Raw genomic sequence first — 19,503 nt, forward strand, 5'->3', positions numbered from 1 at the left:
GATCAAACTATTCCTAATCTTCCCTTTCACTTATTGATCACAATCGTTAACTTAATAATATTATATCATTAATTAGATATGTTTATTCTCTTCAAATGTACAAATACTAGATATTCTCCTTCACATGCTACATTTGATTTAATTGATTAATAATCATATCATTAATTATATATGTTTATTCTCTACACATATAAATATTGGCTTAATATATATTTTAAAATTTGTTACATATACATTGTTCTCCACATATACAAATATTGAAATATTGTCCTTTTACATAACAGATTTAATTTTAATATATTAAGGATTATATCATTAATTATTATACATGTTTATATTTATTTATTCAAATTTGTTACACATATATTGGACTTCATCATACAATTTATTTAACCGTATAAAGAAACCTTCTCGGATAGGGATGGACATATCACTTCATTTGTAAGTCAATGTAATAAAAAAACAAAAAACTCAATGAGATATGAACTGATTTGTAGTTATTTGTAGTCAATCGAGAAAGGTGTTATTTCAGACCCCCAAAAAAGTTATTGCTGGTAAATATATTTTTGTAAAAACAAAATCGTTAAATTCCTCACTGCTTCTTCTCTATCGCATGCTATAAAAATTTCTTGCAAATCAAATCTTTCAAATTTAAGATCTCTTAGAAGTTTTAGCAAAGTTTTGCATAAGTTTTCGACCACGAAAGCTATCGATTCAATCCAAAACAGAGCTCGGAATTCATGTATATCGTCTGTACTACGTTTTTGACGAGGTTGAACCTGTGCCATTAGGCGGTTCAATTTATGATTTGGCAATGACAACTGTTGAGTACTTATCTAGGTGGTTAAAGGAATCGAAATTCCAACTACTACGTAAGCCGTTCGACGTGTATATAAGGTCGGGAAAGGTAAAGGGCTTTTCGCACTGTGCAGAATTTCCACTTGTTTTGCTTGATTAACCGCAGGTTTGCCTTCCATAGTGAAGTAAGATTGTACTTTTGGAATATTTCTTCAAGAACTTTTGATGGTGGATTTGTGAACTTTGGATTCTTGGAGCTCATTAACTTGGAGTCAAAGTATCATTTTTGGTATAATTCGTATAAATGCCCCGTTCGATGCTTGCTTGTTGAAAATTGAGCTTATTCAGGGGTTCGAACATATTGCCATGGATTCTAGTCTTCTGGTCTCTGGAAATATTGCTAAACTTGTTGCAACGATGGTTTATTTGCTACCTGGACTTTAGCTTTACTTTTTTGGTAGTTTGGCGCTCCGATTTTCATCTATTATTGAGTTCAGAGTTGAATTCTTGGTCTGGGGATATTTATAGTACCAGGGAAGTTGTATATACATTGTATATCCGTCGATAGTGATCATGAAGAAATCAACGAAGGTCGTGACGAGAAGGGTGGGGAAGTATGAGATGGGAAGGACTATTGGCGAGGGAAACTTCTCCAAGGTTAAATTTGCGCAAAATACAGAGACTGGAGAGAGCGTGGCCATGAAAGTGCTTGAAAAGGGAACCATTCTCAGGAATAGGATGGTCGACCAGGTAAACAGCCTTTCTTATGAGAAAAAAATGTATTTGTTTCCGTTTTCCTTACTGATTTTGTGAAAATTGGACCTCTCAGTTTCAATTGGTAGTTTGTATAGATGACAGGAAATATGACTTTCTTCAGTTTCAATTGGTAGGTTGTATATATGACATATCTAAATTCGGTATTGATAGGTTACGAGAGAACAATTTGAGGTGGGTTGAAGTTTTAACATAATAATTATAATTTAAAGCTGAACTTAAATGGGTTCAGGTATATCCCATCTAAGTAGTAGAATTGAATTATTTTCGAGAATTGTTTACATTTACTTTCAAATTATTCAATATTAAATGTCAAGGGTAGTGCGATTTAATTGTTTTGAAGACTTCGATTGAATTTAGAAAGCAGAAGTTCGGCAACCTATCCCAATTCAATACTGATAGGCTGAGTGGATAAATGTCAGTATGGTTCTAATATTTTAAATAAACTGTCATAACTGAAACCAAATTTAATGCTTAGAATTAAATATTTTGGGTTGTTGAATGCAATTATTTTCATGAATTTGATTGCATTCACTTACGTGACAATTGATCTCTATTTTATGTTGAAGTTTTTATTGGATCAACTGTGTATAGTCTATCAGGGTTTCGGTCGGAAAGAACAAGCACAGTTTAAATAATTTAAGGTTTTAAGAATATTAACTGTTTTATAACTGTAGTATCTGAAATGGTAAACACAAATCCCACTTTATTGTTGAGTTAAAAAAAAAAATTGCAGATGAGAGAATGAAAGATTAAATGATAGAACAATCAACAAACACACACAAAATACTTATGTAAGGAAACTTGCAAGACAGAATATCATCGTTTCCACATAACCCATAATAGATCTGAAATAAATTTGTAATTAAAATTCACATGTAAAACAACATACCCACAAAAATGTGACACACGATATACTTTGGGAAACTCTCATTGAGGGAAAAACTAAGCCTCCAAAAGCATTCATCACCATGTATTATTCAGCAAAAACACCATTGCAATACAACCATGAAAGCCTTCAAAGCCATAGTCACAACTGAGCAATCCATGTGAACAAGCATGAATCCACACATCCCATGCCATGCTTCCTACCTTCACAAATGCTCCTTTGGCTAGTTTTGCTTGACTCTTTCTCTTTTGTCTTCTCACACAACAACTACCTTTGTGGCTGCTTATATAGTAGCAAGTCCCAAAAAATCACCAAGTGGTATTACATAAACCATGTGCTACCTAACCCTTTGACCCCACATTTAATATTGGAATTTTAATTCTTTTCTCCAATATTAAATAATTACATGAAATATTATCATAATGTTACAATACAATTCATCAAGTATATCCCAAGGGAATTTTTATATGTTGCATGTCCATCTAGGTGCAACATTACATAATAAAATAAACTAATACAATATAACAGTATTATGCAATGTGTGCAACACCCATTATCTCAACAATTTCACTTGTTGTATACATTGCATAGGGTCATTTTGTAGCCAAATAAATGAACAAGGAAACAATACCTCCTAGGACATCCACCATTATGGATCAAAGTACACCGTGTGCTCCATCCTGGAACCTGCAACATATCAAAGTATCCAGTATCTCAAACATGAATAATTTCATCTCCTATTATGCCACTGCCACCGGGCATACATAGAAACCATCTAAAGAGAAAACCATCCAACTTGTCGCATTAGAAGATCATAAAATCCTGTACCAACTGAAATGCCAAGCACAAAAAATCTGATCCAAAGGTAATCACATGTATGCGTAGTTGTCAAAATATCCATAGCTGAATTAACACCCACAACAAATGCCAAACCCATCCATCCATACCTCCAAAGGTATACCGAGTGAATCTCACATTATCAACATATCCAATCTGTAATTTGTAATCAATAGCCTCAAGAGCAATACCTACCACATATATATACCAAGACGCTCCCACTACAAAAGAGAATGTCAAATCTATAACCAATCCACTCACAACATTTCAAAGAAGTGAATCCATGTAGTCTCAAGGACATCCACAACACAAACCAATAACTTGCAAGAACAACTCTCATAAAAAATCTCTAATAGTCTTCCAAGCTCTCCACAACCAACAGATGAAAGAGATAAAGGAATAACCATGCCATCTCTCACATGACATACACGAGCATAAACCAGTGATCACAATCTCTAACCAATCTCAAATCCAATGTAAGTGAAACCGAACATTCAAGAAGATAACTAAGATCAAAGAGAAACCATGCAAATCATAACCTGTATCATGTCCATCTACACACATCTCTAGATGTAAACAGTGCAAGTATGACCTCCTCCATAAAACCCCAACCAAGAAGTCTCAACAACACCCAAACTATACCATATAACTAATTATGCATGTAAGCCTCTCACAAGAAGATCAAACTCATAACCATTTCTAAATCAAGGAATAACCATTAACTAACCAAGGAATATGCCCAATATAAAATCATGTCCCAAACTCAACCAGCATAACAACATATGCAAATGGAGATAACCAATGCTAACCATCTCTAAAATGAATCCTTCAGAATTAACTTACGTATCGTAGCTCAAGATCCACATCCATGGAAGATAAGCATAAACATAATGCACTTGAGAGAAACAATGGGCTATACCTCTCAAGTAGCAAACCGTCGAATAGACCAAGAGTGGGGAATGAGAATGCTCATCAAGATATCCAAGTCTCCAACCAAGACTCATCTAAGAACAATCTCCTCTCAAGTCCATATCAAGTGAATGCCCCTCAGACTCTCCTGCTGAAACCATCAACTGTCCCAACCAATACTTATCTAATCCAAGAGAATCAACATCACCACCGTCTCTAAGTATCCATGAGCACCTGTAACCAATCAATCTATGCCAACTCCAAAAGCAACATAACAATATCATGAAGTATCTAGCTTATGATCAATGTACTCAATACCAAGAAACTAAACCAAGATCAATGTCAAAGTTCCAACCATGGTCTTAGGAACGTAAACATGACAACATGATCTAACCATCTCAACAGAGACAACATGCTCCATATGAACATACTATAAAATGTCACAACTCTAAACGCGTATCAAGAGTATACCATGACATATAAATCAAACCATTCTAATACCAAGGATAGCATGTCAAATGAAAGCATAAACCACACCTTTACCAAGAACCCCACAAGTCCTCTAGATGCAACCATCTCCATACACCATGAAGAAAACCATCTCCACATAGCATGAAGAACCATCTCCACACACCATGAAGATAACTAAAAACCCCATGAGTTCTCAAGATCTAACCATCTTCACACACCATGAAGATAACAAGTGCATCATGCAAATGTCAAAGGCGCTTCTGCAGTAACAGGATCTAAGACAAACCTCCAACGTCTGCAAACACTCAATAAATATATCAATGCCAACGACTCCCACTCAACCATGGTACCAAGGCCTTATAAAATCCATCTTCTACATGAAAATCCTCTAGGTCTACACCCACATAACCAAAGTGTCAGTACCAAGTGAAACCAAGATCTCCAAACCAAGAAGATACAAACCAAACCAAGAACTAATCCTGCACTATCACCTCACCACAGTCACAAGCTATCACTAAACTGTGTATCCAAGCTATCCATGACAAAATGATGAAAAACCATCCTCTAACTATGAGAATCAACCAAGGCATCAAACCATCAAAGAACTCAAAGTGCATATCATGAGCTCCTCAAAAGAAACCAAATAACCATAATCCTCAACCAAGAAGATATACCACCATAACCAAATCAGAAATCCAAACCAATGAACATCAAAGATGTACTTGTATATCCAATCATGTCATGCCAAAATCCATGGCACCATGATCACATCCATGAATTGAGCAACTAACTCTCAAAGTGTCCAATCTGTCAGCATAAAATAGTCAACCACAATCCTCCACCATGACTGTACCTGGTAACATATAAAGACTCAAAGTAGGCTCCAATAGAATTACTAGTAACAAGGAATGAAGTTCTTGATTTTATTTGAATTTCAGTAGATATAGTGTGTACAAAACATAATGCAATTCTAACAATTTGCCTTCCAACATCACATGTAATTTATTAAAGAAGGGAAAGACAGAATCTCATAAATTATTAATAACTGAATTCCCAACTTAAAACAACAGTGAAACCTGATTAATTTTGTAGTCCATAACCATTGCTTCTGCTGGTTGAAAGGGGGAGACCACACTTTATGATGAAGACTATTCCTCAACGTAGCATAACCTTGGAGAAGTTCTAACAGCAGTCAAAGATATTAATAGGTCCGACTGATAGCTATGTGCGACCAAGAAATGACGTACAACAATTAACGTCCCATCGTTTATGCGCTGGACGATTTAGATACTAGTCTTCGTGCTTGGTCCAGCTGGCTTGAACACCATTCACATCGATTATCACCTTGGACGTCTAGCTGATAATAACCCAAGGTGTCACTCTCAACAGTATAATGGGGCCACAAAACTCCCAATCAATTTGCAAATCGAATTCCAGATTGCAACTAATACAGGCAATTTCCTTCAGAGAGACAATCTCCGGAGCCACAGTGGATATAGTTGGAGATTATGATAATTGTTAATCTTAGCACAATTATCAATTGAAAACTCAAAAATTCTTAATAACCCTTAGGCAACGAGCAAGAAAATGTATACTAGTCAAGATGATCTCTCCTCAACAAAAAGCTGTATTTATAACACAAGTTGAGCCATCTAGCTTCTCACTTTCACACCTTCTGCTTAAAAAGCAACTTTATAATATAAAGTTATAACACTTATTAAATGTGAATTAAATCATCATTAAGCCAACAAGCTTGCCGATAAAAGACTTCAATAAAAAATCCTAGAGAGATCAAATATCCAAAATTAGAGAACCATCTTGCCTGAACCACTAAACCAAAAATAGCAACTGACCAAAAGTGACTCACTAAAAATAGTAAGTCCAAAAATAGCAATCTCATGATAAAGACCCCCAAAATCAGGCATCAGCTCACGAGGGTTGAGATGATGAGCTGAAAAACCTACACTACAGTTCTCCCTCCCCAAGATTGTTTGTCCTCAAGCAGTTGCAGTCCGGAATGCTGTAGAATATCTTCAGGCTCCCAAGTAGCATCCTCATCTAGAAGATTCTGCCAGTTAACCAAAAACTCACGAATGGTCCTCCGTCGTAATTGCCTTTCTCTAGTATCATGTATTGCTTCTAGAATCAACTCCAATCTCCCTTCGTGATCCAACGAAGGCAAAAAAAGAGGTCTCACATGATGACCTAAGGCCCCTTTGAGGCATGAAACATGAAACACATTATGAACTTTGCTATCATCAAGCAACTGCAACTCATATGCTACCTCACCAACTCGCCGCACAATCCGAAAGGGTCCATAATATCGCGACTTAAGTTTCTCAGCTCCACTCTTCTTGATTGAAGATTGCTGGTACGGCTGCAACATCAAGTAGACCATGTCTCATACTTGATAAGTTCGAGCTGTTCTCTTTTGATCAACATACTGCTTTTGCTGATTCTGAGCCCTCTGTATATTATCTTTCAAGGTCCTTACTACATCCTGGCTGTCCTGTAGCAACTCCTCGGCACTTGGTACTTTGCTATCACCACATAACAAATCCTTAAAATTGGATGAATCATAACCATATAAAGCTCTGAAAGGGGACATCTGTATACTCATGTGATGAGTGGAATTGTAACAATATTCACATAAGTGGATCCATTTCACCCACTGTAAACCATGCAACCTGGAGATCTCGCTGAAAAATAATTCTGCCAACTGCACAGCTGAATAGGTAGTGGTAATAAGGAAGAAATGAGCATACTTTGTGAGTCTATCTACTACCACATATAAACAATTCCACCCTTGGGCCTTAGACAAACCCACAATGAAGTCCACGGAGATCTCCTCCCACTTCCTTTCAGAAATAGGGAGTAGTTGTAATAAACCAGCATGATATGTGTATTTGTGTTTGTTTTGCTGACAAATCGAACATTCTTGGACATCATGATGAACATCATTCTTCAACCCCTTCCATGTAAATCTCTCCCGAACTTGTCTATAAGTCTTGAAAAACCTCGGATGACCAGGCATAGGAGAATCATGGAATGCCCGTAAAATCATCTTATGCACCACTGACTTTGGAATCAGATAAATCCGCCCCTTGTAGATAATCAACTCACCTGAAAGTGAATATCTGTCATTTTGAATACTACCATCCACAATACCTGTCACCCACTAATCCCAGGCATATTCTGTTAAGAGTTTTAGGTGACTCTACAACACTCCCAAGATCAAATGAAACACTAGGATAACTTCCTCGAGAGATTGAGAAGACAATTGTATGAAGATGCAAGAATGCTATTATTGATAATGGACTTGATTGACATCCAATGGATTGATTTGAAATGTACATAACAGGCCTCCTTATATAGGAGAGGCGATAAGAGACAATGATAAGGAGAAGATAAGCTATCATCCACAAGGTGGAATCACATGTCCACCAAAGGTGGATCATCCTCCATTATGCAATGAAGTATGTGCGATGATGAGGATGATAATGTGATATGTGCATTAAAAGGTGGAATGAGATAACAACTATGACCAGCTAGAGTGGAATTCTCCTACACCATGTGTTTAAATGAGGCGGAAACTCCTAAGTGTCTCAATCACAAACTACTATGCAATGCATTATCTTAAGTAAGCTTAAGTAAGTGTAATTAGTGAATATTCAATTACACCAACATCCGATCCGAATGTCTACATTCTTTAGAGGGATGATTCACATTTGCTTCTTGTGCTTTATGTTGATGATTTCATCATTACAGGGAGCACATCATCCATTATTGATAGTGTCAAGACTACTTTGCAGGACAGGTTTTCGATGACAGACTTGGGTCAACTACAATTAAATGCCTCCAATCCTGTGAAATATCAAACACTACACAAAGGTGAGGTCTCCTCAAAAGAGCATCTGCAACAACATTTTGAGTCCCTTTGATATAGGAGATATCAAAATCATAAGACTGTAGCTTGCTGACCCATTTTTGCTGCCTTTCATTTAGATCTCTCTATCCCAAGAAATGTCTCAAGCTATTATGATCAGTTTTAATGCAAAACTTGCTGCCCACCAAATACTGCCTGAATCTAGCCAAAGCGTGCATTATAGCTAACATTTCCTTATCATAAACACTGAAAGTTCTCTCAGGAACCTGCAATTTCTTGCTCTAAAAAATGATGGGATGTCAATCCTGGGATAAAACGACACCAATACCCTCTTCGGAAGCATCACAATGCAAATCGAAAGGCCTAGAGAATCAGGCAAGGCCAATACTGGACATGAAGTCATAATAGTCTTAAACTTCCCAAAGCATTCCTGTGCCTGTGCTAACCACTGAAAAGAACCCTTACAGGTCAAATCTGTAAGGGGTGTGACATGTCGTGAGAAACCGGCCACAAACCTACGATAAACAGCACAAAGACCAATAAACCCTCATAACTGTGTAATAGCACAGATCTTATTCCGATCCAGACGAACTCCATTGGCACTAATAATATGTCCTAGATAAAGTAACTCTATCATACCAAGATCACACTTGGACTCTAGCATACGAGTAAGCCTGATCTAGAATACCCAAAACTGTATCTAGGTGAACCACATGATCATCCCAAGTCTTACTATAAACTAGAATATCGTCAAAGAAGACCAACACAAACTTGCGGAGCTAACTGTGGAACACTTGGTTCATAGTAGACTGAAAAGTGGCAGGAGCATTGGTGAGACCAAAGGGCATGACTAAGAATTCAAAATGCCCACAATGACACCTGAAAGCTGTCTTCTCAATGTCTTGCTCTCTAACCCGGATTTGATGATAGCCAGACCTTAGATCAATTTTCGAAAAATGCTTTGCCCCATGTAGTTCATCGATGAGCTCATCAATTCGTGGAATGGGATATTGGTTTTTTATGGTCCTCTTATTCATCATCTGATAATGAATGCACATCCGGAGGGTACCATCCTTCTTCACCAAAACAATTGAAGAAGCGAATGGGGACTTACTTGGCTTGATATGCCCCTAATCAAGTAGCTCCTGTATGGTCTTCTCAATCTCATCTTTAAGCCTCTTCGGATGGCGATAAGGAGTAATCATAATAGGCTTAGTGCCTTCCTCCAGCTCAATAATATGCTCAATCCCGTGATCTAGTGGCCTACCAGGAGGTAAATCATTAAATATTTTAGAGTGTTTAATCCTCAATTGCTGGATATCAGGATGATATTATGCCTCCTTAATATTCCTTTGTGTTGGCATAATTCTGCACTCTACTGCCCAGTCAACAATATCCTCATACGAACCAAGTGCTGCATACGCCTAAGTGAGATCTGCTTCAACTCATCATACAGATTGCTTTAAGAACTTGGGGCTTCCCGTCCTTAATGAATCTCATCTCCATCTTCTCAGTGCTTAGGTAGATATCTTTAAGTGTGTGTAACCATGCCATACCAAGAACTATATCTATCCCTTCCATGTCCACCACATAAAAATCTGCAGTGAAAGCATATGTATTAAGTTTCACAGGAAGGTTTGTAATCATCTTGTTACACTTCAACGTGTAACCATCAGCTACTTGTACTCGTAGGCCCTTGAAATCCTTAGTCTGTATACCCCTCTTGGTAACCAAACGAGCATCAATGAAATTATGAGTAGCTCCAGTATCAAATAAAGAAACAATACCCTGTCCAGCTATGAGCCCACGCATTCAAAAAGCTCCCTCCTTCCTCATACTGGATAAGTAAGCTTCCTTGAGGTTGGAATCATCCACCTCAACATCAACATGATCACCCCTATGCTGATCCAGTTCACTATCAACAAACGGCTCTTGAAGATTAGTACTGTCATCATCATCGTAGGACCACTCCATCATCCTATTTTTACCTATAGGCTTCATGGGACAGTCATAGTTGACATCATAGGGATCCCTGCAATAGAAACACAACTTCCTCCTCAAATCATTAATAGTTTCCTAGTCCAAGGGTGCTGCAACAAGACGCTTACCCTCAGTCTTCTCTCTTCGAGGAGGTGTCCTATCATAGGAGGAAGTAGCAGGCTTTGAGGTAAACTTGCCTCTAGGTGTAGAGGCCTCTAAATTACGGGCCTTTTTCGTTGCTTCCTGTATGATGAGGGGTCTAATGACTTAACCCACCCTCTGAGTAGCTCAACAAGGCCCTCAATGAAAAGCATAACCCTCCTCCGCTTAGATATGTCATACGCCATTACTGACAACCTTTGGAACTCCCTGATGAATGCCTCCAAACCAGCTGTCTGTCATAACTGAGCCAACTCTCTAAAATAAACCTCAGGATCCTTTTTGTCAAAACGTTCTATCAATCTGTCAATAAACTCTTGATATGATATGACTTGATCAAGATGGAGAGATACCAAACCATGATACCACCAATCGTGCGCAACTCCATCAAGGTGTAATACAACAAACCTGATGGCATCCTCCTCAGTCGTAGGCTGCAAAGCAAGGTAGGTGTCGAGCTTGTGGACGCAAGTTCTAGCAATCACTCTACTGCTCCCATCAAAATGAGCCAATGCCATCTTACTAGCTGCATGTTGGAGCTCAGTATACCTGGGCCGTTGTTTGTCAGTAGCAGGCTTGCCCTTGGAATGCTCACGTTTTTGTGTCAAATACCTATCAAAACTCAAATTATCCTTTAATGCTTGGGGAAGAGCATCCCACTCATGAAAGTGAGTCAGAACATCATCAGCAAATGGAGCAGCCTCAGAAGTAGTGCTAACAGTATCTCCTTCAGGGCTCAGAAAAGTAGGTCTCTACGGCCTGTCTTGAGTGCGAATATAACCTGTCCTGTCCACCTTGTCATTGTGATGTCCCCTGTTTTAGACTAGGTTTTAATAAGAGTTAAACAATAATATTCTATTAATTTAATATATTTATATCGATAAATATATGATATAAAATCATCTAACACATTTTATGATATATTTAAATACAATGATAATATATTATCATTTACTAATGATAATATAATTCTACTAATATGGTAATATATATCTACCAATATAAGAATCTTATGATATATGTAATAATGATAATAAATAAGGTTGGTACTAAATGAATGGTGATAACATTATTATGTTATCTAAATAGCTTATATTATCCATAATCCTAAGGATAAACTACAAATATGGAAATTTAATAATTAATAAATGTTATACATATAATATATATTGTTAAATATATGTTAATTAATAACTATTAAACCTTAACCATAACAACTAGTTAATTATTTGAAGAGATGCAACCATTCGTGACTATTCATTAGTAATAATATAAATAGGAGAACAAATGATAGACTAAGATATATCATATATGAATTATCATGAAAAGCTTTTGGGAATAAAGGAGCAAATCAGATGAAAATCTAATGAAATCTATACAAATTGGAGAAAAATAGAAAAAGTCTTAGAACGGGACATTACAGTCATCCATCTTGACATGATCCTCAGTCCTCTGTCTGTCATTAGCCCTGGGCCCCACATCCATACGTGACCTGTAGGAACCAACAGAAACATCTCGGTCTCTCTCTACCCCTATCCCAAGGCATCGCTAACTGATGTAGGGTGTTAAACAACTGTTGGAGAACATCTATCATTTGCTGTTGCCCGGCTGCAATATTTTGAAATGCTTGCAAGGCATCTCTGTCAACCTGAGCATCCGTAGCACGTTGTTCGAAACCACTAGAACCACCCAGACTACCCACTTTTCCAAACTGAATCTCTTGCTCTCCCTCTCTAGGAGGTGCATTCTGATCCTACTGGGTGTAGTGCATTCCAGACACAAACCTTTGATCGCCATCCATAACTCAAGATGTAGACAAACGAAATATTTCTCTGAAAATTCTGAGCCCAATTCCTACAGGTTGGCAGGAAACCGCTCTGATAACAGTGTAAAGACTCAAAGAAGGCTCCAATAGAATTACTAGTAACAAGGAACAAAGTTCTTGATTTTATTTGAATTTCAATAGATATGCTGTGTACAAAACATAATGCAATTCTAAGAATTTGCCTTCCAACATGATATGTAATTTATTAAAGAAGGGAAAGACAAAATCTCATAAATTATTAGTAATTGAATTCCTAACTTAAAACAACAGTGAACCTGATTAATTTCATTGTCCATAACCATTGCTTCTGTTGGTTGACAGGGGGATACCACGCTTTATGACAAAGACTATTCCTCAATGCAGCATAACCTTGGAGAAGTTGTAACGCCAGTCAAAGATATTAACAGGTTCGATTGATAGCTATGTGCGACCAAGAAATGATGTACAACAATTAATGTTGCTGATCCCACATTCTATGTGTTGGACGATTTAGATACTAGTCTTCGTGCTTGGTCCTGCCGGATTGAACACCATTCAAACTGATTATCACCTTGGATGTCTAGCTGATAATAACCCAAGGCATCACTCTTAGCACTACAATGGGGCCACCAAACTCCCAATCGATTTGCAAATCAAATTCCAACTTGCAACTAATACAGGCGATTTCCTTCAGAGAGACAATCTCCGGAGCCACAATGGATACAATTGGAGATTTCGATAATTGTTTACCTTAGCACAATTATCAATTGAAAACTTAGAAATTCTTAATAACCCTTAGGCAATGAGCAAGAAAAAGTATATTATTCAAGATGATCTCTCCTCAACAAAAAGTTGTATTTATAACACAAATTGAGCCATCTAGCTTCACTCTCACACCTTCCACTTAAAAAACAACTTTATCATATAAAGTTATAACACTTTATAATATAAAGTACTTATGCTTATTAAATGTGAGTTAAATCATCATTAAGCCAACCAGCTTGCCGATAAAAGACTTCAATAAAAATCTCAGAGAGATCAAATATCCAGAATCAAAGAACCATCTTGCTTGAACTGTTGGAACCAAAAATAGCAACCGACCAAAAGTGAATTACTAAAAATAGTAAGTCCAAAACCAACAATCTCGTGATAAAGACCCCCAAAACTAGGCATTAGCTCATGAGGGTTGTGATAATAAGTGGACAAACCCACACTCCAGAGACCTGCTAAATTAGGGACATTACATAACAACATCTCATCCCGTCTACATGAAGAAAAATCAGCAAATCATGTGACTTAGAACATAGACAACCCAAATACAAGCCACCAATCTGAATATGCATCAATAATGAAAGATCAATGGGCAAGGACAACCCATATCTAAGTTATAAATGCAACCTGTAAGTATAGACCGCTTACAACATTGCACAACTTGTAGACCCAACAAGTCCCCATACATATCCAAACCAAATACTGATAACTATATCATCTTGAGACCAATCTGAAATATGAATTGAATATACAATGACATCAAATTTTAAATCTCAAAAATATATAATGCCATAAACTCTCAATGTTACCATAGTCAATATATATCATAAACTGTTCAGATCAATATATCACCAAATAAACCATGCCAAACTTGCACCAAATTTAAACCAATATATAAAGCTCTCCAAGAGCTTTCCATTGACTACTCGAAGTCCAAAATCCGACTTCATATGCCCAAGTTATTCCCTAATTTATGCTTAAAATAAATAACATCTGACTTTAGGGCTATTAAAACCTGACAAAATGTCAATATCACAAAATCAAACCTACACCAAGTTGTAGTGCTCTTAATTATTTTTCCAACGCCTGTAAGAAGGCTGAAATCTGATATCCTGAGAGAAAGTTATGGTCGTTTTACTAAGACAGTGTTTTTACCATTTTTACTGCGATTTTTTTTCTTTTTTGGTGACAAAAACTCTGACAGGATTAAATTTGTCAGTTATCATGGGCTAAAACTAAAAAACTCTTTCATTTTCTTTGAACATGGCCAAACTAGGGCATATTATATATCAAAATTTATGAAAACATTGACCCGGATCCAATGGTGAGGTTTGTTTTTACCCAAGAGATTATTTCTGCAAGCTCCCTCCGAAAACCCTCATTTAAATGAAACATCCAAAAAAATCCTTTTGACTAATAATTTCACATGCCCAAAATCTACCAACATCCCATCATAACAGCAAACCCAAAACCCTCAGATCTGCAATAAAAAATCATATATCTTGCTCTCTCTTTTATCCTCTCATGCATTCCCATGGACATAATATAACTGTTTCCACATAATCCATAATAGATCTGAAATAAATCTGTAATTAAAATCCACATGCAAGAGAATAGACAACATACCCACAAAAATGTGACACACGATATACTTTGGAAACCCTCATTGAGGGAAAAACCCAGCCTCCAAAAGCATCCATCACCATGTATTATTCAGCAAAAACACCATTGCAATACAACCATGGAAGCCTTCAAAGCTATAGCCACAACTGAGAAATCCATTTGAACAAGCATGAATCCACACATACCATGCCATGCTTCCAACCTTCACTAATGCTCCCTTGGCTAACTTGTCAAACCCTGTCCTACTCGACTCTTTCCCTTTTGTCTTCGCACACAACTACCCTTGTGGCTGCTTATATAGTAGCAAGTCCTACAAAACCACCAAGTGGTATTACATAAACCATGTGCTACCTAACCCTTTGACCTCACATTTAATATTGGAATTTTAATTCTTTTCCCTAAAATTAAATAATTACATGAAATATTATCACAATGTTACAATACAACTCATCAAGTATATCCTATGAGAATTTTTACATGTTGCACGTTCATCTAGGTGCAACATTACATAATAAAATAAAATAATACAATATAACAATATTATGCAATGTATACAACACCCATTATCTCAACAACTCAGACAGAAACACAAGAACTAATAGTAGTTCGTCCAATCTTGACTAGTCCACTCTTTAAGCAGAGGATATCTCTTATTTAGATTAATTTCCTATCTTACAATATACAACAGCTTATTACTATATTGACAATCTAAATCACAGTTCAAAGGAAGACTTGAACTAATTACATGACCATCACAACTTAGCTTGGAAGATGAAACGGTGAACAAGATGCCAAAGTCGATTGGTTATCAAGGAATAAAAATGATTGGGCTTGAGCAGTTGTTAGAGTCATTGTAATCTCCCACTTGAAGTTCAATCAGTACTATGAAAAGAGCTGCACAGAGATTCCTTCTCCTAGATCTTATATTTATGTCATCACAATGCTAAGAGAAGCTCTACAGAATTCAAACTTCTCCCAAGATACAACCTTTGTTATTATATCTGCCAGATGGATTTTGGTGTCAATTTTCTCTAACTTCAACTCGTCTTTCTCAAGAGCACGACGAATAAAATGATATTGAATCTCTATATGCTTTGTGCGACTATGGAAAGTTGAGTTTTAGCCAAATGAATGTCACTTTGCATGTCATAGAATAAATTAAAAATAGATTGATGGTACCCCAATTGTCCAAGAAATCATTGTTGCCATATCAGCTCCTTGGCTCCCTTAGTGAGAGCAACATATTCAGCCTCAATAGAGGAAAGAGCAACTACCCGTTTTTTAGAGGAAGCCCAGTTGATTGCTGCCCCAACAAAAGTAAACACACATTTCCTCTTATCTAAAGCTCCTGCCATATCAGAATCTACATAACCATATAGTTTAGTATTCTTACTTGGTAAACATAAAACATAATCATAGGTACTTTTCAAGTACCAAATAATCCATTGAACTACTTGCCAATGAGTTTTTCCTGGATTACTCATTGTTAGTAACATATTTGTCCTTCGAAAAAGAATTGCAAAATATGACTCAAAACGTCTAAATGGAAGAACAAAAGCTACTAATAGTTGGATGAGTTATCATTGACTGATAACTCTCCTTTGAATTGTGAGGTACAACTTCCTAATAGAAATTGAAAGTAGGCAAGAAGCTACAAGACTTGCCTGTTTAACCTTTGAATATCATAGAGGAGAATGAGAGAAAATAATATTCTTTTTTGTAAGCCATGGATGACAGTGCAAGACTACATCTAAAACATGAAAGGAATTATCACATGATTCATTCCAATCCAAGAATTACATCTTCAGACCACAATATCTGATAAATATAATCTATCTTTATTATAAACACATAACAAAAAACAATAGGTTTAACCTGTCCTTGCAACTAAAATTGAAATACAAAATATCAAACTAATTCCCTATCCCCTGCTACAATTAAAACGTATCCTTCCTCCCCTGGCAGCCTCAGGACTTCCAAGAGTAAAAAGAAGAACCCCTTTTCTATCAAAGATCTCACCATAAATAGGCTTACAGGCTTAGCATTCTGTTCCATAACTGAATCTTGAAATTCTTTTTCGTGAACCTTTACTAATACTATAGTATCATTTAGAAAACTAAATATTATATATCATTCATGAAGATTTGATGTGCAATCAAATGTCATTCAAACATTATCGTGTATCTCCCCAACATGGAATGAGTCATTCGACATCAGTGCCACTTGGATGATTCAGTGCAGTAGGGTGGCAATGGATTTGAGGTTTTAATATATAAAAGATTGATGACTTTATTACATAGAAACTATCAAATTCCTTTGCTTATTAGCATTCTCCCGAGTACTCTGTTATTAATATCTGTTTCACCATAGAACAATGGCATCTTCCATAATATGTTGTATGCTTGGTGACCCTCAACCCTTGATGCATTTGTCAATTTCAATGCTTAAGCGCACCACACCTCTGTCCTATATCATTTCACATGCAAACCCATGTTCAATCCTCTTTAGTATTGAGCTTGGATCAAAATTTACTAGGATGGTGTTCTTCTGAATCAGACATTCTGTCAAATAGTTGGCGGCTACGTCCCATGCTTTTCTGGTTACACATTTACCTTTAATGGGTCATTGGAATTACGGCTTGCATGTGCATTTGAATATCATCCATTACATATCAAATGACTTTGACACAATGTCATGTTACATTACCCTTCATTATACATTTCTTATGCTGCGTGAAGATCCATGTTGGCTGTGACATCCAACATGGTGTTTGAATTCCCATTGACATCTTTTATGGTTTGTAATCCATCCAATCTATTCATGTGAATCAGGACCAAGTTACACCTCATCATTCGAAAAATGATGAACACAAGCATTCTGTCGAACAGTTCTCATGTCGGCATTGGGCAGGTTGTGATTTTTATGAACTACCAACTCCCAAGTTTCTGATTAAACAAATTAAACTTGGTTGCCAATGCTGATCATGACATATAAGCCATTGCCCTCTTCAATGATTTTGGGGACTATATAATATGTTCCTGCAATGACCTTTGGATTCACATGGCCTTTCCATCTTATAAACATGACATAACATTTCATGCAGTTTGATATTCTTCAACATGGTGAGTGATGCCATATAATCCTTGTGGTGACTGCTATGGCAAGTCGAACTTGGACTTGGACCCATTCATGCTGATGATGTATAATGGGGTTCTCTATACTTTCACAATTTGGAAATTGATTACAAGATTTGGAACTTCAAGGAGCCCGATTGGAGTAGTAGTGATAAGACATTCATCTCCTCCTGGCTAATATATGAATGTTCTATTTGACGGCAGCTCATGCAATTCATATGTTCTCCACAATTATATGCATGTCTCTAGAAGGGCAGTGGTAAACTCGGAATGTATGTTGTCGCCAATCTGTTGATTCTTTATGCACTCGGGCTTATATTCATAGTGATGTTTACACTAATGTGCAATAGCATTGAGATCTCAAATGAGAACTACTCCTCTATTGGGCCATTGGGATGAGTGAACTAGAGAAAACAAAGGTTCTTTTTCATATGGGAGACTTCTTTGCTATATCAGATATAAATATTTTGGCAGATAGGAACCTTTGCCTTTGGGTCTAATTGATTTATTGATTGAGGATGTTACTATTATGTGGAACATCAGGTTATAGTGACCTGGCCCTTTATCTTTATTAATAAGTTGACATAATGGAATAATACTACGTATTGGTCCTTCATATTGCATAACTTAGAACAATGCATCGTCTTTGAAGTCTGAACTTGAGAATTGTGAATTCCCTTAGCAGTTGGAACATGTAATATTGGAAGTCACAATGAATCTGAGCTATGAGTTCCTATGCAATTTGAACTGTGAACCCGAACATGAACCTGCACTTTGACTTTGGATATCTGAACTTTGGAGATTGAACTTGAAACTTAGAATTTAACCTTGAAGCTGAACTCTTGAACTGATGAATTTGTATTTCAAACTTTGAACTGAGCTTTGAACCTAGTCTTGAACTCTGAACCTTGAATATTTTAATGGTGGGTCCCTGATGAATCCAGATTCTGAAGCTGAACTTGTTTTGTCTTTCTGGACTTTTGAACTTCTGAATCTGCATCCTTGAATTGGTAGATGCTGATTCTTAAACTCTGAACCTTCGAACTTGAACTTGAAACCTGTGGTTCAAGTTCGAGTTCAACACAATATCGGGACACTGCCTCTTCGCAGTTCAAACCTTACAAAGGCATTGTTAGTAACAAAAACTGACAAGAAACTGAATCAATTTCCCCACAGGACCAATTCGCAAAGTTTAAAAACTCAAATGCTGAAAGCATGCTTACACTCATAAAGTTGCTTAGAACTCTCAGTGCATGAGCATTATCTGGACAACAAACCATTACATACATCAGACTACCAACCGCTGATGAGCACAAAACACTATGCATTTCTTCTTCTTCTTTGGGAGTAGAGGGACACATATCGGAAGATAAAAAAAGTGATCAGCCAATATAGTAGAAAGTAGAAACAGAATTGGCATTTAGCATATTAAATTTGTCCAAGACTTCTGAAATATATGTTTCTTGAG

The 19,503-nt window shown here is 36.7% G+C and overlaps 1 protein-coding gene across 3 annotated transcripts in view; it reads left to right on the plus strand.

Annotated features, from left to right (window-relative positions):
- The first annotated feature begins 554 nt into the window (after nucleotides 1-554).
- The window catches only part of LOC149552863 (CBL-interacting serine/threonine-protein kinase 24-like), a 127,596-nt gene continuing 108,647 nt past the window's right edge, over nucleotides 555-19,503 (plus strand). The window contains exon 1 of one of the 3 annotated variants that reach the window (XM_089788392.1): nucleotides 555-1,548. In XM_089788392.1, coding sequence (XP_089644518.1) covers nucleotides 1,372-1,548 — 177 coding nt within the window. In that variant the 5' untranslated portion in view covers nucleotides 555-1,371. The remainder of the gene's footprint in view (nucleotides 1,549-19,503) is intronic. The other 2 variants (XM_089788394.1, XM_089788393.1) reach the window with 2 other exon arrangements.

Source organism: Cupressus sempervirens, chromosome 6 (genome assembly GCF_028749045.1).
Source record: "Cupressus sempervirens isolate cs-2001-9-10 chromosome 6, ASM2874904v1, whole genome shotgun sequence".
NCBI lineage: Eukaryota > Viridiplantae > Streptophyta > Pinopsida > Cupressales > Cupressaceae > Cupressus > Cupressus sempervirens.